Below are 24094 nucleotides of genomic sequence, written 5' to 3' on the forward strand. Positions count from 1 at the left end.
GTGAGAAGCTGCCCTTGCATTTCTGTAACTGGCTTTCATTTGTGTTTATTATATTTGCCCCAGGCGTAGTTGATTGTCTGTGCATGCCATTCTCTTCAAAAGGTTTCAGGACGAATCAGATTGACCTCAGTAAAAAATTGCTTCCAAACTATGAGTAATAAATACAACTGGTCTAAGAGCTGATTCAACATGAGACAGGTATGTTTGATTTGTGTTGCCATCCCATTAGGGAAACTCAGTAGCTCAGTGATTAAGATGTTGACCACCTGTTAAAATCTGAACTCTACCAAAATGCCTCTGCTGGGCCTACAAAGAAGACCCTTAACCGTTAATTGCTCAGTGATAAATAGATAACAAGTCGCCCTGGATAAGGAGGGGGTTGTCAAATTCCATAAATGCAAATCTCTCTCACGTTACATATTACAATAATCAAACAGTACACAATTTAAATATATTTATTTTAAGTTTGTACATTGCATTGTCTACAGAACTGTATGCATCTCCTTATTCTCTGTAATTCATTTTATTTATATTTTGCCAGTAAATTATTCAAAACATATTTAATATCTTTTGTACACTGGTTTAATAAATGCAATATTGTATGCAATGTTTGACCCAATTATATAAAAACTAGCAAAGCTCCATCGTTTATGATAGACAATCTAGTATAATGGACCCTGAAAGAAAAAGCCAGTCATCTTAGATGAAAGCTAGTAATAAAACACTTCATACTGATACAAATCACATGGCTGAAATAATAATAATTATTATAATTATGCAAGCACTCATATGAGGCAAACATATTCTAAACACATTCGTATGAAAAATGTTTTCTTGCCATTTTATTTTGTCACTTGGGGTGTGTGGTAAAATATGTAAAATAAATGATCAACCATCAGCGCATATTCCATCAGTGGTTTCATCCAATATTCTGGCTTTGCTCTGAGAAGTTCATATGAATCACTATGTGCTTTTGCAAAGCAACAAAAGAGTCATAAGAACTTTCCCCACATGGCCTATTTCTCTACTCACTGCAGAAAGACCTGCCCCACCAGAACCTACTCCGTACTGCCCCACCCTGCACTATATTCTACTAGATTGTTTGCGATCTCTGGATATCTTGGTCTAGCTTCTATCATATTATTTATCATTTGTACAATTAGTACTCCAGAGTGGACATTTCTTTTTAGATTTTCATTACAACACTTTATGTGATTAAACAAAAAAAAAACTGAAATACATACATCACTCAGAAAAGGAACAAAGGTGTCATGCACTCAACTATCTACCATCATTATATGTATGTAAATTAAGTACTGACATTTATAATGAAACATTCAAAAGTTTATTCTGAGTAGAAGACCTGTAATGGAAAGTTTATTATTATTATTATTTCCTTGATTCATACATTCCTGCAAACACTGATTCTCAGAGCTGAAGGAAAGCATGGAGCATTCAGAACATTGCTATACGGTTTATAAAGGGTTATTAATTTTTTTTTTAAATAAGTATAAACTAGAGAGAAATGGCATGCCCTTTATTTGAAAGATTAGATGGTCAGAAAAGGGCAAATTCATTAAGCTAACTGTGAAATCCTCAGTAGAAATTCAGTTTGGTGATGAGCAGAAAAACAATAAAAAATCAGAAAAGCCAAGCATTTTCCTCAAAACGGTTGAACAAACACAACCAAATATAATGCCCAAAAGCAGGTATTCAGCAAGAAAATAACGAGTTGATAAAAGAGCTGTAAAAAAGCACCAAGGAGGTTTTGCTTATCAATTAACCCATAGCCGTGCCAATGTAATTGCTAATTCTAAGATGGTCGTTACAGTATTACAAATTATGAATTAATAATTTCGACCAACTTTACCAATATCTTGTATTTCACTGCAGTATTACAGCAGTTCATTGCAGCTAACTACTTGTTCTGCCAGGCTTATTGGGATTACAGACAGTATTGGAGTCGAACACACAAGAGCTTCTTTAAGAGTATGACCATATTTGCAGCATAACGCTGTACCAAGCACATCTTTTGGCATTGTTCATACTTTAAGGACTGTCTGTTGGTTTGCCAAGACAGCTCATAAACTAGTTCAGAGTGTACCAGTACCTGAATGATCTTTTGTAAATAAAAGATAGTTACTGCTTAAAGCTTAGTTTTCTGTCCATCATTACAGCTAGGTAAATTATAGAATTATATTAGTTCCAGTCTTCATTCAGTGCCAAACTACTCTTAGAGCTGACAATGTACCAATGTAAGTTCGGTGAGTGGTCTCAAGCATTACATGGACCTGACTACATGGAGAGGTTCCACATATTACATGCCGTTTGACAAATGCTATGATATCCTCCTGGTGGCACTCAGTGGACATTGATATCAAGGTGTTCTTTCATTAGATTTGACAGAGTGAATGTTGTTGTATCATAGCCTATAAACTTTATTTGAACCTGATGAAAAATAATTCTTTTCAACAATAGTGATCAGTATGACACCATTCAGATTCCTTTTTCAATAAAAAAAAATTGAATCAGCATTTCAGTGATTCTTATCCTCAATAGTTTCTTAAAATGGCTAATGAATACATGAACCCAGATATACGTGCTACCCAGATGAGGATGGGTTTCCTTTTGAATCTGGTTCCTCTCAAGGTTTCTTCCTCATTCCATCTCAGGGAGTTTTTGTTTCACCACTGTCACCACTGGCTCCCATATTTCTATTAGGCACTGATTAATGATGAAAATTTGTATCTGTAATCTATTCATTTTTATAAAGCTGCTTTGGGACATTGTCCACTGTTAAAAGCAGTATACAAATAACACTGGAGTAAAATTGAAATTGAAGCTGTATCCGTGCCTAATTCTTATTATCAACAAGGAGCCATATCAACAATCTAAAGTGATTGCATTCCTAATTAAATTACATGTTACAAACCCTTAGGACAATTTTGACAACTTTCAACCTAAGGAGGACAGCCCAGAAGGTCTAACATTCAATCGGAGTATCAGGGTTATATATAAATTCCTCATTTTCTGTGTAGCTGCACTGCAAAGGAATACGTAATTATTATTGTCAAATTTTAAGAAATGTGACTGATGTTAACAAATTGTTTATAGAAGAATAAGAACATTTCAAGCTTAAAATGACTAAAAATACAAAGTTCTAGTGTAAGTGGAAAAATAGTGTAAGGTACAACAGTGTAATAGTGTCTAGTGTAATAGTGTCTAGTGTAAGGTACAACATTGTAAAATTTAATGTGAGTTTTTGGCCATCCAAATTTCTATACGACACCATTTCAGAAAATATAATTTCCATGCTTACAGCATGTTCAGCTAATAGTTCCTTTTGTGGAACGATAAAAAAAACAAAACAAGCAATGGTGATGAGAGAGAGAGCTACTGATAATAAAAAGAAAAAAAAGGGTGGAAGTCTTTTAGTAAAAATATGACTCGTATCTACAATATGCTTTCATTTCTACAAGAAGTTCACAGGGGGAAAACCTTATATGTGTGGAGATACATTAGCTAATGAGTGGATGAAGCCCTGCAGCAGCTTCGAGAGACAAACTTTTGGATTGTTTCCAATGGAAAAAAAACGTAAACAAACACACGGAGCAACAGGAACTGCTGAAACCACCATGTGCATGCTTATGTGTATGTGTGTGTGTGTGTGTGTGTGTGTGTGTATATATACAGTGAGGAAAATAAGTATTTGAACACCCTGCTATTTTGCAAGTTCTTCCACTTAGAAATCATGGAGGGGTCTGAAATTGTCATCGTAGGTGCATGTCCACTGTGAGAGACATAATCTAAAAAAAAAAATCCAGAAATCACAATGTATGATTTTTTTAACTATTTATTTGTATGATACAGCTGCAAATAAGTATTTGAACACCTGAGAAAGTCAATGTTAATATTTGGTACAGTAGCCTTTGTTTGCAATTACAGAGGTCAAACGTTTCCTGTAGTTTTTCACCAGGTTTGCACACACTGCAGGAGGGATTTTGGCCCACTCCTCCACACAGATCTTCTCTAGATCAGTCAGGTTTCTGGCCTGTCGCTGAAAAACATAGTTTGAGCTCCCTCCAAAGATTCTCTATTGGGTTTAGGTCTGGAGACTGGCTAGGCCACGCCAGAACCTTGATATGCTTCTTACAGAGCCAATCCTTGGTTACCCTGGCTGAATGCTTCGGGTCATTGTCATGTTGGAAGACCCAGCCTCGACCCATCTTCAATGCTCTTACTGAGGGAAGGAGGTTGTTCCCCAAAATCTCACAATACATGGCCCCGGTCATCCTCTCCTTAATACAGTGCAGTCGCCCTGTCCCATGTGCAGAAAAACACCCCAAAGCATGATGCTACCACCCCCATGCTTCACAGTAGGGATGGTGTTCTTGGGATGGTACTCATCATTCTTCTTCCTCCAAACACGTTTAGTTGAATTATGACCCAAAAGTTCTATTTTGGTCTCATCTGACCACATGACTTTCTCCCATGTCTCCTCTGGATCATCCAAATGGTCATTGGCAAACTTAAGACGTGCCTGGACGTGTGCTGGTTTAAGCAGGGGAACCTTCCGTGCCATGCATGATTTCAAACCATGACGTCTTAGTGTATTACCAACAGTAACCTTGGAAATGGTGGTCCCAGCTCTTTTCAGGTCATTGACCAGCTCCTCCCGTGTAGTTCTGGGCTGATTTCTCACCTTCCTTAGGATCACTGAGACCCCACGAGGTGAGATCTTGCATGGAGCCCCAGTCCGAGGGAGATTGGCAGTCATGTTTAGCTTCTTCCATTTTCTAATGATTGCTCCAACAGTGGACCTTTTTTCACCAAGCTGCTTGGCAATTTCCCTGTAGCCCTTTCCAGCCTTGTGGAGGTGTACAATTTTGTCTCTAGTGTCTTTGGAGAGCTCTTTGGTCTTGGCCATGTTAGTAGTTGGATTCTTACTGATTGTATGGGGTGGACAGGTGTCTTTATGCAGCTAACGACCTCAAACAGGTGCATGTAATTTAGGATAATAAATGTAGTGGAGGTGGACATTTTAAAGGCAGACTAACAGGTCTTTAAGGGTCAGAATTCTAGCTGATAGACAGGTGTTCAAATACTTATTTGCAGCTGTATCATACAAATAAATAGTTTAAAAATCATATATTGTGATTTCTGGATTTTATTTTTTAGATTATGTCTCTCACAGTGGACATGCACCTACAACGACCATTTCAGACCCCTCCATGATTTCTAAGTGGGAGAACTTGCAAAATAGAAGGGTGTTCAAATACTTATTTTCCTCACTGTATATATATAATATATATATATACACATGCCTATTCAGCTATATTTGTATGGCAAATTCATATATTAAAAAAAACAAGCAAATGAAAGCAACATTTTTCTACATTCTTCAACATATATGGAGACCCATATACCTTGTACACTAATAGATTAAACAAACAAAAAAAAAAAAAGTATGCTGCTATGACATGTCCCTCTCTCAGTGTGCACTAGTTAGCAGATGAAGGCCATAAAACCATTTTGAATGAGTGTCCATGAGCCCCTGCTCACTGTAATAAACCTTTTACTATTAGAAGTTTATTACTATTAAAAATAGTTCTGATCTGATCACAAGCATTTTAGTATGCAACTATGGCAATCGATAATTACACAAAAAAAACGAAATATGAAATTATTGGCCCACTAAAATTAAATGCCATCCTTTCAACCCATTATAATATATATATATATATATATATATATATATATATATATATATATATATATATATATATATATATATATATATATATACAGCACAGACCAAAGAGTTTGGACACACCTTCTCATTCAAAGAGTTTTCTTTATTTTCATGACTATGAAAATTGTAGAGTCACACTGAAGGCATCAAAACTATGAATTAACACATGTGGAATTATATACATAACAAAAAAGTGTGAAACAACTGAAAACATGTCATATTGTAGGTTCTTCAATGTAACCACTTTTTGCTTAGATTACTGCTTTGCACACTCTTGGCATTCTCTTGATGCCTACTTTAAAGAACCTACAATATGACATATTTTCATTTCACTTTTTTGTTATGTATATAATTCCACATGTGTTAATTCATAGTCAAGTAGATGATTGCATAAAAATATAGATATTTGAGTTATTTTATGTTCACTATTATGTCTCATCATCTAGAGATTTGCCAGCTTCTCCTTATGATTTAATCAGTTGTCTTCTTAATCTGAGTCTTTAAGGCATGCCCACTGCTTCAAATCTATATTTGTCATCCTGCAGTACCATTTTTTTATGAAACCACTCCCAGGACTTTCTTCATATGCTCATAGACCACATAGGAGATACTAACAGCTGGAATGACTTTCAGGAAGTTGGGGGCAATGCCACGGTACAGCCCCAGGACACCCTCTTGGGACACTATGTGCTTGAACTGGCCCACCATGGACAGCTTTGGAGCACCCTCTGTGGAAGCTGCAGAGAAAAAAAAAGAATTAATAAAATAGACATAAGGCGATCATCACTGATTTGTGTTTATACTGTCAGCACTTACACTCAAATACATACAATATAAAAAAGATTTGTTGATGAATATCACATGATTTAGGACCTCACTCACCCTGGGCCTGCATGCGAGTACGGATTAGAGCCAGTGGGTAACTGGCTAGTTGGCCACAGGTGCTTGACACAGTGCCACAGCCAAGTAACACTAAAACACCCGGATCAGCTGAACCCATACAGTATCGCTGCAGCCAGGCATTTTTCAGAGTCTGTGGAGAGTAAGTGAGTGAGTAAGTGAGTGAGAGAGAGAGAGAGAGAGGGAGAGGGAGAGAGAGAGAGAGAGAGAGAGAGAGAGAGAGAGACAAAAGAAAGGCACGAACTTCAGTAGACACCTACAAACTGATAGAATTCTGATTATTTACCGTCTTGTATGAACATACAAATAACATGTGATGTACCTCATAAACAGCCAGATCAATTCCAGCATAAGGAATGATGCCAATTGTGTTAGGTACATAACCTCTATAGAAAGCCCGCACCCCTTCTTTATGCAGAATCTGCTTGGCGCAGTCTACCATCCCAGCATACTGCCCTGTCTTCCGTAGCGTAAGACGTGTCTTCAACACCTAGGAGAGGATTTTAGAAACATTGTGTATGGAAAAAAGCAAGAGAGAAAAGTAAGAGGGAAAATTAACACTGATGCTAAATAAATCGTTGTTAGACTGGATGTTAATTAGCCAGCATGAGACAATTTGATTACACAGCTGCCATGCAGACGCTTAACAAACATCCAGAGAAGCTCCCTGGTGCTATCCACAGATACAACATGGGTAACAAGTGCTGCTTATGAGCTCTAGATGGTTAATGCCAGCATAGCAGCAATCTCCTGGAGAAGTTTACCCAATTTTATAAACTTTGGCCAGTTGAGATAGGTAATATTTTGTGGGAGGTTCTAATATTGGCCATAGTGTTCCAGAGAAAGCAGGACACCGAAAACAAGTTTGATCATGACAATGCCCCTGTGCACAACACCAGCTCAAGTGGAAGATCTTTTTGCTATATAGAGCTTTGACCTCAACCTAATTAAACACTTTTGATATGAATTGGAATGCTGAATTAAAAATCCACAAGCACACTCCAAATCCTAGTGGAACATTTTCCCAGAAGAGGGGAGCTTATTATAACAACAAATGGACATACAAATCTTATGCTACAGTGTTCACAAGGTATTTAATTCAGGGTGAATTCTCCCATTTGCATCCACATTAGGGGTGTAATAGTACAAATATTCGTCACGTTGTTTTTTTTGGTACAGGGCTTTCAGTTGGGTACCAAACCTCTACACTACCACCGCAACTGTGGACCTACATCATCTGAATCATCTAGAATCAATAACATTAATTGTCTAATAACAAGACAAAAAACATAAAAATTTTATATAACACAACCTACTCACCAGAGATGCAGACTCATAAATTGCACCGCACCTCAGAGGCTGTAATTAAGTGTTACCGCTTGTATTAACTGGTCTGAAAGTGGCGAACAAACCCTTTCCCGGGCTGAGACAAATAGCTAGCTTCGTGGTTGGCCGACCTCTCCTAGGTATGTCCGAGACTAAATCAATTTCTCTTCCTCCGATTTCTCTTCCTCCGTAGGCATAAAAACGTATAACACAGATGTATTAATGTGAGTGCTACAGATGTGTTTTGCCAGTCGAACTTGGCTGTAACAGTTTCCCTCTGACCAAACGAATCAGAGGACGGAAAAATGCTGACGCTATTCTGGGCCAGCTAGTTGCCCTGTGAGGAGAATATGAAATCTGAGTGGTTAAAGAAACAGACCCATTGATAATATTCTCTATGGTAAAAGGCCAGCAGTACTGATTTTGAAGGCCCTGGGCATATTAGATTGACATGGCAGCACATAAAGGCTGAAATCTGATTGGACAAAAAATCTAACATCCACATACACGTACTGGAAGCTGTGCAGCCAAGAGAAACACTATGAAATGAAGAGAATAAACTGTTGGGAATAAATTAATAAAATTTAATGGGACAAATATTATAATTTAGGTTGTAAATGTAGGTCAGTGCTTCTGATAGTGTTTAGGCCAGCAGAGAAGACTTTGCTGCCCTGACCGCCCGCCACTGCTGAGAACAGAGACATTCCTGATCACCTATCATCATCATCATCTTTTCTCTGCTTGTGTTCTATATGATAAATGTTCAGCCTGAATACCTTCATTAGATAACAAAATTTGAAATTCATTTTGTGTTAATATATTAATTAGGGCTGTCAAAATTAACGTGTTAATAACGCGTTTATGCAAATTTATTTTAACGGTAAAAACCATTTTTATAAAAAATATAAATAAATACATATAAAAGTGGCGAACTTAAAACCTTCAGCGCAACATATGTTTATTCACGACATCCTTTCAGATAAAAAATAATAACGTAATTTTTTTTAATAAACGTAATAATTTTTAATCAGTAAACATTTGTTACTGATGCGGCAAGTCTTAAATCAGCACCAAAAATCCCCAGGATGCACACAATTAACCCTCTGGGGTCGATAAAATTATCTTTTTTGCCTCACAGACATAAATACAGTGAGGAAAATAAGTATTTGAACACCCTGCTATTTTGCAAGTTCTCCCACTTAGAAATCATGGAGGGGTCTGAAATTGTGATCGTAGGTGCATGTCCACTGTGAGAGACATAATCTAAAAAAAAAATTTTTAAATCACAATGTATGATTTTTTAACTATTTATTTGTATGATACAGCTGCAAATAAGTATTTGAACACCTGAGAAAGTCAATGTTAATATTTGGTACAGGAGCCTTTGTTTGCAATTACAGAGGTCAAACGTTTCCTGTAGTTTTTCACCAGGTTTGCACACACTGCAGGAGGGATTTTGGCCCACTCCTCCACACAGATCTTCTCTAGATCAGTCAGGTTTCTGGCCTGTTGCTGAGAAACACGGAGTTTGAGCTCCCTCCAAAGATTCTCTATTGGGTTTAGGTCTGGAGACTGGCTAGGCCATGCCAGAACCTTGATATGCTTCTTACAGAGCCACTCCTTGGTTATTCTGGCTGTGTGCTTCGGGTCATTGTCATGTTGGAAGACCCAGCCTCGACCCATCTTCAATGCTCTAACTGAGGGAAGGAGGTTGTTCCCCAAAATCTCGCAATACACGGCCCCGGTCATCCTCTCCGCAGAAAAACATAGGGATGGTGTTCTTGGGATGGTACTCATCATTCTTCTTCCTCCAAACACGTTTAGTGGAATTATGACCCAAAAGTTCTATTTTGGTCTCATCTGACCACATGACTTTCCCCCATGACTCCTCTGGATCATCCAAATGGTCATTGGCAAACTTAAGACGTGCCTGGACATGTGCTGGTTTAAGCAGGGGAACCTTCCGTGCCATGCATGATTTCAAACCATGACGTCTTAGTGTATTACCAACAGTAACCTTGGAAACGGTGGTCCCAGCTCTTTTCAGGTCATTGACCAGCTCCTCATGTGTAGTTCTGAGCTGATTTCTCACCTTCCTTAGGATCATTAAGACCCCACGAGGTGAGATCTTGCAGCTAACGACCTCAAACAGGTGCATCTAATTTAGGATAATAAATGTAGTGGAGGTGGACATTTTAAAGGCAGACTAACAGGTCTTTGAGGGTCAGAATTCTAGCTGATAGTCAGATGTTCAAATACTTATTTGCAGCTGTATCATACAAATAAATAGTTTAAAAATCATACATTGTGATTTCTGTATTTTTTTTTTAGATTATGTCTCTCCAAGTGGACATGCACCTACGATGACAATTTCAGACCACTCCATGATTTCTAAATGGGAGAACTTGCAAAATAGCAGGGTGTTCAAATACTTATTTTCCTCACTGTATATAAATAGAAAGCTCGAAATGTCTATTTTTTTAATTCACATCGAAAACAAATATTCTCTGATTGTGAAAGTCAGAAGAGGTGCAGTTTCTCTGTATCACCTTATTAACGATTCGTGTGGAAACATAGCAAAAGATCCGTTTGGTGTCCTGATGATTTATGTAATTTATAATTATTTTTATTTTTTAATTATTTTTATTTAATGGTAAACACCATAATTACTTAAAAACATTTACAAGAATATATTTTTCTTCATGCTCTATTTTGAGTATGTTTTCACTAATAATTAACATAAACTTGCATAAAGCATCCATATTCGTCCATGCCCATGTTTATTATAGTATTTAAAACGTGAAATGTACTAATTTAAGGTACTTTTAGAACAGATAAAAATGTGCGTAACTTCTTTACTCTAACTTAAGTATTTTAAAACTTAAGTATCTGTACTTCTACTTATGTGTGTTAAAGTATGCTGAAATAAGTAGAACAGTTAAGTAGAACATATCTTTAGAAAATGTTATATTAAATGTAAAACACACACCCACATACAATTTAATTATCCCAATTATTTTAATTGTATCAATCAATTTAATTTATGCCATTGATTAATCAATTTAATCAGTATAATAAAAGAAATTATTACATTGATTTGTTCTATTTTATTTTTATAAAATATTATTTTATATATTATTTCGTTAGCCAAGCATTTTGTTTAAAATTGTTTTAAAAATGTACACTGTTCAAATGTTGATCACAAATGTTAATAATAATCAACAATGTTAATAAAAAAAGACAAGCAATATTGTTTTGCATTTCTTCTCCCTACTGTATCAAAATTGAACCGAAACCTGAAATACTAAAATAAACTCTAGCAATAAATCTTTTGACATCCTCTTCAATACATACATTTCTATTCAATTTACATGCAATTTAAACAAAGATTATGATCGGATCCACTTTATTTTCAAGTATATTGAGGAGTTATAGCACAGAAGAAGTTTTAAATCTAATTTAGTCATTTTGTAATTAAGATCCACCTCCATTTTCCTGTCTCAGCTTCACTTTCTTACCTCCATAGGGTAGATGATAGTCTGAGCCGTTGCTCCAGCCAATGAGCCGGCAACAAACCGCTCCTGAACCTTCAGTGTGCCCCCTTCTTTGGTGCCCCGAATTAGCCACTTTATCTGCAGATTGGACAGGACTGCATAAGAAAATGCAAAAGATGCACAAGAACCAGAGGCAGATCTATATGCAAACGCACACAAACATATTCACTGTGTCTTACTTGTTCGTATGCCATGAACTTGATTGCAGACTCGGGAGCAATTTTGACAACATTTATGCCATTGCCCCTCCATAAAGACATGATACCCCCCTCCTGCACCATTCGCTGCAGTCCATGCCACAGGCTAACTCCCGCTGACCCATGGACCTGCAGCAACAAGCAAACATTATTAACCCACAGCAGAATTAGAATCTGCTGAAACAAGTTTGACCCAATAATCCTTATTTGAAAGAAAACATTGTGCAATGGAGTTTTACTTGTTCATTATCTGATCAATTACAATTATTGGCAAGCTATCCAAACTAAAAGTATTTTATATATATATATATATATATATATATATATATATACTCTGTAAGTCTAAAGATTAGAGTCCGCATAATGGGGAAAGATGTTTTTATTCCCTCAATACATTTTAATTTTGGTAATCGTGCCAAGTCAAGGAGGAAAAAATGTTTGAACATATTGAAGTATTTGTCTTTACCTGTAGAAAAACTTTAAGTCGGTCCAGTGGAGCCGTTCCGGTTCTGGATACAGCTCCTGCAATAGCGCCTGCAACTAGCTGCCTCCATACCAAGCCTGCCCTCCTCTCTCGTTCAGAAAATTCATCTGGCACTGTCAGGTGTTCACCAATATCCAACACCTACAGCAACAAGTGTCTTAGTATTTTTTCATTTCCAATAAAAGGTTAAAACAGCAAATATTGGACTTTTTAAGAAACAAACCAAAGAGTGCTTCCAAAAGTAGGCGATTTCCTCCATATTGTGGAATGGATTGAACAGAAAATGATCTCGCCATTCATTCCAGTTAATGGTCATTGTGCCGTCTCTGTCCATACTAAAAAACAAGCAAACAAAATGAAGAAAACAAATGCTAGCAATTATGACAACTTTTCATTCAGATTTAGATCTGTTTATTATTTGTTTGATATTTATTGATCATTAATTACAATAAAGATCTTTGTTAGAATTTGTGTACCTTTGCAGTATCCTAGAGGCCTGCTCAATCGACACTTTAACACCAAGACTTTGCAACGACTGCTGGATTTCTCCTACATCTATGCGACCTAAATAATGGAAACGCGCATCAAAATTGTTACCGATCAAATACTATATAAAGAATAACACTGCATTAATAATGAAACTGCTGGTGCTTGCAAATTTAACAAAAATACAAGATTTACTCATTTGTTGATCATACTGTAATTTTCATCTGTGAGCAACCAGTCTGGAAAACAGTTCCTTATAATGCTTATATGCTGTCATATTAACCTCCACTCTTCTGGGAAGATGTCTCACTAAGTTGTCTGGAGATTTGTGCTAATTCAGCTTAAGGGGCATTATTAAAGTCAGGTACTAAAGCAGTTGAGGTGAGGAGGCCTGGAGTGCAGTGAGCAGGTTTGGGTCTCTTAGTTAAAGTGAAAAAAAAAAATTAATTCATGCAACTGCATACAAAGACATACATACAATTGTGTGTCTCCAACTTTGTGATAACAGTTTGCAAAAGAACCACATATTCCTGGTAGTCCAGTAAGGTGTCAAATTACCTTTGTCCATATAGTGAATATTAGCAGCTGAAGAGGTTTTTTGTTTTCTGTGAACAGCATACAAACCGTCATTGTTGTTGTCCAGACTGTGAAACATGAGTCTCAACTCTTTCTCATGGGTGCGCAAATACTGGGTGAATTCCTCAAAGTCCAGCTGTCCGTCATGATTGGTATCACTCACACGCACTAGCTGCAAGAATAAGAGGCGTTGGTCAATCAGGAGTGTGAAGTATGGGTGAGGCAAGACAAAAAAGATTGTGTAAAGGAGAAAGAAACATGATTAAATAACAAAAGTGAGACACGAGTAGAGTTTTGTAAAGGAAACCAAGCTAGACTCATTTTTCTAAGGTGAAAGAAAATCATAAAACATTTCCACACCAGTTCTTTAATATCAGCATATTAATATTTATTTAATAAAGATTTAACAATGATTTTAATTGGTTTTAATGGACAGTTTATTTCTACTTATTAATATGCATGAGGGATTTTATTTAAAAATTAACATACATTTACCAGGAACCAGATAGAAAACATGAATGCCAAAACTCAACTGTTTAACGAGTATCACAATAACATCTTTTTTTTTTTAATGAAAGAGAAAAAGTGCATAAAAGTGCCACACTATGGTCTATGATGAGCAGGTGGTCTTTGAATACACACAATAACCCAAACACATTGTGTACATTCCTCTTACATTACTGGACATGACTAATACAGTCACAACCAAACAACATGGGCACAAAGCTGACATATACAATATATGTTCAATATGTTCATAAACTTTTTCTGCAATGAAGCAACATCCTAACTGAGGTGAACCTTCTTACTTATTTTACTTCCTGCTGTACTGCCACCCTCAGCGTGGTGGCCTCTGGAACTAGTGAAGGTCATATACCCAAATCATCTCAAGAGTTTGTAACATATACTGATGGATGCACCACATCAGTAAGTGACATTCAATTAGTTGGCAAAAATTACTAAGAAAATTATTAGTGATAAATCTTCATTCCCAGAATGGCACACTGTTATTTTAATGGATTTTGTTCCTTTATACAGCCGTGGCCAAAGGTTTTGAGAATGACACAAATATAAATGTAATATAAATATATACGTAATATCAATATAAATCTGCTGCTTCAGTGTTTTTAGATATTTTTGTCAGCTGTTACTTTGGTATAATGAAGTATAATTACAAGCATTTCATAAGTAACCAAAGCTTTTATTACATTAAGTTTATGCAGAGAGTTGGTATTTTTGCCTTGTTGACCCTTTTTATTTCAAGACCTCTGCAATTTGCCCTAGCATGTTGTCAATCAACTTCTGAGCCACATCCTGACTGATGGCAGCTCATTATTGCATAATAAATGCTTGGAGTTTGTCAGAAATTGTGGGTTTTTGTTTGTCCACCCACTTCTTGGGGACTGAAGTTCTCAATGAGATTAAAGTCTGGGTATTTTCCTGGCCATTGACCAAATACTACATTTTGGTGAACCATAGTGTTCATTTCCTCCTTTATGTTCAGGCTGTGCACATAGCATGCATGCTTCATAAGCATAATAATGAGAAAGATAATCTGTTTAAGAAACACACATCCTAAGAAACAAATATCCTAGGATTAGTGGCTGCATGTGCCATTGCAGCCCAGTAAGCATGTAGTTTCATCAGCTAACAGCTTCAATGCACTTTTTAATATACATAAGTGCATGCAAGGCAGCTGCACTAAGCTCCCCTGAGCTCTGCATGCCGTTGCACTGTTGCATTTCTAGTTCTTGCATATGGTTTATGCTCTCTGCCAGCACCTATAACCAATGTTTTTAATGCATAAAGTCACGCAATCATCCTTTTCTACTGATGAACCAAGTCTTGTGTCCATTTCTGTTCTGGCTGCAATAATATTGCAGATGAGTTTCCCTTCAACTGGCTAGAGGGATCTGCAGCTATTCCATTCAGCAGTATCAGAGTAATGCAATGAATAGCCGGCTGTGTTTCCATTGCCTGAAAAGCGCACTTCAATAGTATCAATAAAATCAAATACTAGAGTTATCATCATCCAAGCTACATCAGCACACTCTCAGCTGATGGTGCAGATTTAACAATAACAGGATTAGACTTATTAGCTAGAAACAGGATTAAAGCGCTATACTCAGCATCTTTAAATCTACATCTAAATGTATTTCTAAACTTTGTGAAATTATGAATAAGAGGAACCAGGGAAATTTAATTTTATTTTAACGCATATTGGTATAATGCAGCATGAATTTTCGGCCATCAGTCAAGTTTGATTTTCGGCCCCTTATAGGAGAGAAATTGGGCTCCTCTGGTCTAAGGTGGGTTTTTTTTAATAAAAAGATCTCGCTTAATGATGTGTACAAGGTTGGTGAGAAATGTAAGAAAACAAAAGAGAAAATCTTGCTCATCTTGAATAGAAATTGGCAGCATGGGTGAGAATAGTATTAGGTGAAACCGGAAAGTGGGACATAACCTGAAACCTCAGCATCTTCACATCACTAAAACATTAGAGCAGTGGATCTCTGAATTATTCACAAATGGTGTTTGGTTTGCAGCTTTACAGGAAGCAGCTCTCATGTGCTCTCATCTTTGTGTCATCATCCAAAGGAAGTTTCAGGCTTCAGACTACAATCACACCACTGCCTTAAACTATTTGTGTGGATGCATTCATTCATGTGAACAGAACCAGACGTCGTTGTAGTGCATTTTTTTGCTGATCCAGGTCGAGTTCATGATGCAACTCATTTGCACGCATGAAACCCCCTTAGACAGGTTAAGTGCCTGCATTAATTCCCAGCCCTGTGTTAAAGCCTGAGCATGGCTCACCTCGTCCACGTCGGTACGGACGACCCCCCACGCTGCGAGTCCGCTCCGAAGTTCGTTCACGTCTATCCTCCCGTCTTGATTCACATCGAGCTGGTGGAAGAGCTGAGCCCATCGCTTCTCCCTCTCACCTTCTAAACTGCTCTCATCTTGACACCCAGCACGGGTCCAACCAAACCACCCCCGAACCCTTCTTTCTCCCATGTGAAGCGCTGCGCTTTTGCAGAAGGTCTTGGATTGCGATCAAGCAGAAATGTCCAGTGGACCAAACTGCGAAAGTGGAGCACTTCAACGTTGTGCTACTCCAAAGACCTCACCAGCACTTCGGAGGTGCGACAATTCAGCGACCGGGTTAATGCGCAGCGTGGCTCCGTTAAATCCGCTCCGATTACAAACCGGTAATCCTGCGGCCAGGCCACTACATTCCCCGCATCGGCGATGCGGTCAATTCTCTGAAGATGCTCTCCGACAGGCGCTGCGGTGTAATAAATCGCGAGATCCACTCAAGAGCTTACAGCGTAAAGTCTACACAAAGATGCCCGATTGCTGCGTCATTTTCATCCGACTCTGAAGAGCAGATCCCTTTGTCTCAGCCATACTGTAAAAGTGTTCAAGATGTGTGATCAGATGAGACCACTGATCTGGCATGTCTGCAGTGGAGCGCGATACAATGAGACAATTCAGATCTCCTTATTTCCAATCAACCGATCAATCAACCTAATCACATAACTGATTTAATAAATAATAAGTACCATTGAGAATTATTGCTTTTGTCATGACTATTAACAAACACATTACTTTGCCTTTGTGTGCAGACATTCAGGTTTGTTACAACCAATGATCATTCAATGCAACTGAAGTTTTCAAATCTCCCACTATTTGACACTTCATCCAGCTCCTAAACTCCTTGACATTATAGTAGAGGGCGGATAACATGCATAGAATATCAGGAACTTTTTGGCTTTCAGTGAAAGTGGACAGGCTGATGGGATCTCCAAATTTGCACATGACCAAAAAAAGCAAACTATGGCCATATGCAATTTAAATCATTATTGAGTAATGTAACTCAAATCAAACTCAAAAATAGTTACTAAAAAAGATTTTTATTCTGGTGTAATTGTTCCTCCTCATGCGTATTTCTGTAAAATGTCTATTGTTAAATGTGCTATACAAACAAAATGGAATTGAATTGTATTGAAATTAATTGTTTTTGAGCACCTGTACACAATTAGGAACTAATGTATAAATACACTTAAAGGAACAAAAAAAAAGTATGGGACACCTGACTTTTCCAGCGATTTGTGGTTCTTTCCCAAAGTGTGACCATAAAGGCATACAATTGTATAGGACGTCTTTGGATGCTGTAGCATGAAATGTTCCCTTCAATTGAACTAGAAGACCCAAACCTGTTCCACCATGATAATGCTGAAGCCAGCTGAAGATATGCTTTTTGTGTTGGAGTGGAAGATCTAGCTAGCTTCTCTAGCAGTCTTTAAACAACAATCTAAAGACCTACCTACCAGAGGTTCTTAAATTAAAACAACTTGCTTTTATGCTATACATGTAAATGTAAATGCTATAGAGCTCTGAAAACATCTGGGGTGAATTTAAAAAGCTGACTACACCCCAGGCCTCCTCACCTCACCTACATCAGACTTTACTAACACCCTTATAGCTGAATGAATCTCCACAAATCTTCAAAAGCACACTGCAAAATCTGGTGGAACACCTTCCCAGAAGAGTAGAGGCTATTAAAAGAGCAAATGGGGACTAACAGTGAAATGGGATGTTCAAAAAGCAAACTAGTCTGTCCATATAGTTAACATAGAGCATAGTTACATTACAGAGTAAAGATTTATTCTATTCATCTTTCAAGGTAAAAGATATACACACTACTTCAGGGTGAAGAAAAGGTACGGTTTGGCATCCTTTTTACTGTGCAAACTAGACTGTATGCTGTCTTAAGAGTAAGCTGTTAAGGGGTATAAATAAATGAACCAGTAGAAGTGCACTGATTGTTATTATTAGCCTGTACATGGATTAGTAGATATGACGTAGACCTACTGTGGAGTAACAAAGTACAACTGATTGGAAATGAATGAATCAGCACTTGTGGCATTGGACAAGATTAGAAGGGCAAGCAGAGCGTATGTGGCACTGCACTGAACTAGAAGAGTTAAACAAGTGCATGAACAAATTCTGTGGTGTTTTTTTTTTATAAATGTTTTGTATTGTGTGTCAGAGTATGACAGACAGACAGACAGACAGACAGACAGACAGACAGACAGACAGACAGATAGATAGATAGATAGATAGATAGATAGATAGATAGATAGATAGATAGATAGATAGATAGATAGATAGATAGATAGATAGATAGAAGTGCAAATAGTAGAAATTGTGCAAACTGCATAAACATAGTTATTTAGCTATTATCCAAATAGCAGTCGAAGGATCAACAGCCTTCTTTTATTAGTCAAAAAATTATTCTGATCATGAATGGATGATTCAGAGAATGTAGCTAGGAAGGAATGAAACACATTGCACACTACCAATGTCAACTCTATAGACCTAACACCTTCTTACTAGTTTAGCGAAGTGAGAAATATGATTTGGCTATTAAATATATACACAAAGGTCTTTGCCACTATTTTAAGGAATATACAAACAATAACAATAATGCTCAATATAATTTCCTGTGCTCAATTTTATGAATGCTCCAAATTGCAAATAAAAAAACATTTTTTTTACCTAATGAAATGATCATGAACCATTTGCTGGGTGGAGGCAGATACCCTGAATACAGCCAAAGAAATATTATATATCAGATAAAATATTAGCGATATTTTAGAGGGTTCGCTACAAAATGCAGATCACTTGAGATAGAGCTAGAGAGGTTACATTTTGAAGAACTGTGACGAATGTCTCTGCAACCAGTCAGATGCAGTGATGTGCTTATGATGGTCATGCAATATGATATCAAGACGTGTCTAACAATTTAGTAGGTTTAATATGAGTGAGAATTAGAATAAATATATTTCTTACCAGCATAATCAGCATCACAGCACCTAGACAGTCAAAATATGGAGAGAAACCAACACTCCTCCCCAAAGCTGGAAAAATATCAAAATAAAGATTGTTTTGTAAATTAAGTGGATGACTGAATTTTTTACAATTATATCACAAGCTACTGATTTACAGTCTGAAATACACCAAATTAGTTGCACACTTGTCTTTGAAATGTGCCAGTAGCAGCAAAACTAAGCCTGGACAAAACTTGGACATAGCAAAGGATAATAGTAGTGCATTCTTTAGACACCTAATATACTATAGAATCTCTCTCTAATTCTCTGTGTAAAGCTACACATTTTAGTCCTAACATAACAGTGATCCTGCCTGGCCCATTGTAATGCTTTAATCTCAAGACCTAAAAGCAACTTGCTGCTTTGGATGGCCCCAGATTGCTATGGATGGTACCATTAAAAAAACTGCAATTGCTACAAACAGTTTTGCATTCAAGTCCCCCCTTGGCTAGAAAATTATAATTTTTAGAGAGGAAATTATGTACAGTTCCATCTAGCATATTGTCGCCTCAGGCATGCTTATTGGGTATATTTTTCTGTGCGTTGTTCCAATGGTTATTGTTAAAAATGCACTTTACAAAAAGAATGCAACCAATTTCAATTGAATTGCCTCTGAAGTGTTGCACAACATTAAATGATGATTCATTATATGTATATACAGTGCCTTGCGAAAGTATTCGGCCCCCTTGAACTTTGCGACCTTTTGCTACATTTCAGGCTTCAAACATAAAGATATAAAACTGTAATTTTTTTGTGAAGAATCAACAACAAGTGGGACACAATCATGAAGTGGAATGAAATTTATTGGATATTTCAAACTTTTTTAACAAATAAAAAACTGAAAAAGTGGGCGTGCAAAATTATTCAACCCCCTTAAGTTAATACTTTGTAGCGATTACAGCTGTAAGTCGCTTGGGGTATGTCTCTATCAGTTTCGCACATCGAGAGACTGAAATTTTTGCCCATTCCTCCTTGCAAAACAGCTCGAGCTCAGTGAGGTTGGATGGAGAGCATTTGTGAACAGCAGTTTTCAGTTCTTTCCACAGATTCTCGATTGGATTCAGGTCTGGACTTTGACTTGGCCATTCTAACACCTGGATATGTTTATTTGTGAACCATTCCATTGTAGATTTTGCTTTATGTTTTGGATCATTGTCTTGTTGGAAGACAAATCTCCGTCCCAGTCTCGGGTCTTTTGCAGACTCCATCAGGTTTTCTTCCAGAATGGTCCTGTATTTGGCTCCATCCATCTTCCCATCAATTTTAACCATCTTCCCTGTCCCTGCTGAAGAAAAGCAGGCCCAAACCATGATGCTGCCACCACCATGTTTGACAGTGGGGATGGTGTGTTCAGGGTGATGAGCTGTGTTGCTTTTACGCCAAACATAACGTTTTGCATTGTTGCCAAAAAGTCCGATTTTGGATTTTTCTGACCAGAGCACCTTCTTCCACATGTTTGGTGTGTCTCCCAGGTGGCTTGTGGCAAACTTTAAATGACACTTTTTATGGATATCTTTAAGAAATGGCTTTCTTCTTGCCACTCTTCCATAAAGGCCAGATTTGTGCAGTATACGACTGATTGTTGTCCTATGGACAGAGTCTCCCACCTCAGCTGTAGATCTCTGCAGTTCATCCAGAGTGATCATGGGCCTCTTGGCTGCATCTCTGATCAGTCTTCTCCTTGTATGAGCTGAAAGTTTAGAGGGACGGCCAGGTCTTGGTAGATTTGCAGTGGTCTGATACTCCTTCCATTTCAATATTATCACTTGCACAGTGCTCCTTGGGATGTTTAAAGCTTGGGAAATCTTTTTGTATCCAAATCTTTAAACTTCTCTACAACAGTATCTCGGACCTGCCTGGTGTGTTCCTTGTTCTTCATGATGCTCTCTGCGCTTTAAACGGACCTCTGAGACTATCACAGTGCAGGTGCATTTATACGGAGACTTGATTACACACAGGTGGATTCTATTTATCATCATTAGTCATTTAGGTCAACATTGGATCATTCAGAGATCCTCACTGAACTTCTGGAGAGAGTTTGCTGCACTGAAAGTAAAGGGGCTGAATAATTTTGCACGCCCAATTTTTCTGTTTTTTATTTGTTAAAAAAGTTTGAAATATCCAATAAATTTCGTTCCACTTCATGATTGTGTCCCACTTGTTGTTGATTCTTCACAAAAAATTACAGTTTCATATCTTTATGTTTGAAGCCTGAAATGTGGCAAAAGGTCACAAAGTTCAAGGGGGCTGAATACTTTCGCAAGGCACTGTATGTATATAAAAACACTTCAAATAGAGTATTTCAGTTTTAAATGGAAATGTAGCTTTCATGCACATGAAGAATGATCTTGACACCTTCTTGTGCACTTGTAAATGGATGCCAAGACCTTTCGAACAAAATAACATGTCGGCATGTGATGCAACATGTAGAAGGAAACTTTAACCTTGTGATGCCAAGGTAGCAGACTTCCTTCAATAGCTATTAGTAATCCCTATGAGGAGGAGACACTCCTTAGAGAGGATGATGTAAAGTGGCATGCTACTGTAGGGGGTACCGGTAATGACATTTACCACCCAGCAGACCATTCTTTTCTCTGGTGCCTGCTATTCAGCAGGTATAAATGAGTTTTACAGACACTATTTGACTGTGGTTAAGGCGTAGTTCATGACATTTATTTATAATGATAAGCTAGGTTATGATAGTCTGTAAGTACGGTTTATTGTCAGTTGCCGCTGTCCATTTGTCCTAAAATGTTGCATAGATATGAGAATTAGTTTAGGACGAGTGGTGCAAGAGAAACTACTCATTCTGCATTTCCAGTTCATTCACTTGTTCACTTGGTCTCAGTCTTTGTCTATAAGAGCTCTGGAAGATTAATGTTGATGCTATTCATCAGATATCCAGGAATATTTACTCACTGGAAAATTGAATGTATCACCATTTTAGAATGGAAATGTTAGTGCAGCTATTGCACTGGCTGTGAATTCTTGGTGGTAGGGATGCCATACTGTCTTTCTCGAACCAGCCAGGTCTAGACATTTGTTAGCTTATATAGTAAATGTGGCAATAGTGCTTTCTTCAAGCTGCCCTATGACACAGCACGAGGAGCAGTGTAAAATAATGTAGTTGGTTGGCTTCACATGTTTTAGAAAATGCGCATGTTAGCCTTCAAACCCCCCCAAACCCCCCATGTTCAGAACATGGATGCATCCCTAACAATATAAAGAAATGAATACTTATTTTATCAGCTTGTACCAGTGATAACAAATCTTGTTTTATATAGTTTTCCAAACTCGCTTGTAAAGACTGTGTTTATGAATACAGTTTTATCCATGCTTTTGGAATGAAGGACTTGGGGTGTGTGTGCGTTTGTGTGCCAGAAAACGAGAAAGAGAGCTCTGGTTAGTTCTTTTTCTTTTCCGGTATATATTTTGCAATCAATTTACTAATGTTACAACTAATAGCCACTAGAGGGTGCCAGCAAAATTATGTCCCTTTGATATGTTTTATGTTTTATATTTTAATACTTTTGCCATTACAGAAGCTTAAACTGTAATGTCATAATTATTCAGCTTAACCAGTTACCAGAAAGTTCATATATACAGTACATATATTTGTATTATTTTATATTTATATATATATATATATTAATAATAAAAGTTAATAAATGTTAATAAATCTGCCTCCCAGTTTCTATGGGTTTTTTGCATACAGTAGTTGAATCACTTACCATTGTTTCCATGTCAAAAGAATTGCATTTTAGCATTAAGACCACATCTGGCCAGACTTCTCCAGACTGTAAATGGGTGTACCTGTGTCCCACTGGTTGCCACCAGTTGGCAGTAATTGCACTGCTGGACATCTTCCGATGCTGAAGGGAAGTAAGCATGTGGCTTTCATCTTCTACATTACTACATCCACTACATCTGTCCACTGCATCTTCAGTCCTCAAAATTCTTTGTGGTTTTTCAAAATAGCTTGACCAGCACATCTTAAAACCACAATGTGTTTAAAATCTTTGTCTGGGAGAGACCTTGCTGATGCAGTAGAAATACCTTGTTTGTTGGTGCTGTGCTCCGTCTTGCCATGGTGTATGACCTGTGACATGAGCCTGCCTTCCACAACCACATCTTAGTAGCAGTGTTTGGCTGTCCCTCACTCAGTTTTACACCTTCTACACAGCTGTTTCTTTGTCATTTAATGGCTGTATTTTAAAATACATGATTTTTAGCACCTGCTTGGAATAACTGGATAATCATACACCTGACTTTGATCCTAAAAATGCTGGACTTTATGCAAATGTACAAAATGTGCAAAAGTAAGAATTGAAAGCCAAAGGGTGGTCACACCAAAAACTAATTTGATTTAGATTTTTCTTCTGTTCACTCAATTTGCTTTATTAAAATTGATTAAAAAAAAAATGTAAATAGATCTTTTCGAAAGCATTCAATTTTTTTTTACACCTGCCTAAAACCTTTGCACAGTACTGTATATATACATACATTGTAATAAAGGAACTGTACAGAAATCTCTGCTTACATTTAACCAATAAAAAATATACTACAAGGTGATGTCAGGCTGCAGACGCGGAAGCAGATAAAGTCCAATCATGTTCTTTATTGAGGTGCAAAAAACAAAACACTCATACACCAATGAAAACAAAAGCAAACCCAGACATCCGCTCGTAACGAAGTATCCACTACGAGCGCGAATGTCAAACGCCTAATCCCAATGCAAGTAAAGCTTTCGGCAATGAGTACTTCAATAAGGAAATGGAGTTCGGAGAAATAGCCAGCGGTGAATCCCGGCGTTTGAGCAGCCACGCGATTTACCTGCATGACAATACAACGACCGACAGCCTGTGACTCAAGAACGTGAGTTTATGTAGTCTGATCTTTCATGAGCCACAGCTGTCGGTAAT

The 24094-nt window shown here is 37.4% G+C and overlaps 1 protein-coding gene across 4 annotated transcripts; it reads right to left on the reverse strand.

The window, feature by feature from the left end:
* Window positions 1–6137: 6137 nt before the first annotated feature.
* Window positions 6138–23543, reverse strand: slc25a23b (solute carrier family 25 member 23b). 4 transcript variants are annotated; one of them, XM_083565880.1, is made up of 13 exons: window positions 22904–23543; window positions 19135–19202; window positions 18841–18885; window positions 16093–16687; window positions 13324–13447; window positions 12690–12777; window positions 12437–12548; window positions 12196–12354; window positions 11712–11858; window positions 11497–11610; window positions 6975–7142; window positions 6635–6785; window positions 6138–6489 (listed from the first exon to the last, which is right to left on the reverse strand). In XM_083565880.1, exons 4-13 carry the CDS (start codon window positions 16291–16293, stop codon window positions 6308–6310), a joined length of 1446 nt encoding a protein of 481 aa, XP_083422006.1. In that variant the 5' UTR covers window positions 16294–16687; window positions 18841–18885; window positions 19135–19202; window positions 22904–23543; the 3' UTR covers window positions 6138–6307. The 4 variants fall into 4 exon arrangements, with proteins under 4 accessions (XP_083422006.1, XP_083422008.1, XP_083422005.1 ...); XM_083565882.1 differs by lacking the exons at window positions 16093–16687; window positions 18841–18885; XM_083565879.1 differs by lacking the exons at window positions 16093–16687; window positions 18841–18885; window positions 19135–19202.
* Window positions 23544–24094: the final 551 nt, after the last annotated feature.

Source organism: Silurus aristotelis (genome assembly GCF_946808225.1).
Source record: "Silurus aristotelis genome assembly, chromosome: 17".
In the NCBI taxonomy this organism is placed as follows: Eukaryota; Metazoa; Chordata; class Actinopteri; order Siluriformes; family Siluridae; genus Silurus; species Silurus aristotelis.

What these genes read in the sequence shown, in the direction of transcription:
- slc25a23b (XM_083565879.1), bottom strand. Translation starts at nt 23,164, where the DNA reads ATGTGCTGGTCAAGCTATTTTGAAAAACCACAAAGAATTTTGAGGACT. An exon ending in AGTTCATGGCATACGAACAA is followed by an intron (nt 11,611 to 11,711) that starts GTAAGACACAGT and finishes TCCAATCTGCAG; the next exon opens with ATAAAGTGGCTAATTCGGGG. An exon ending in TTGATCTGGCTGTTTATGAG is followed by an intron (nt 6,786 to 6,974) that starts GTACATCACATG and finishes TACTCTCCACAG; the next exon opens with ACTCTGAAAAATGCCTGGCT.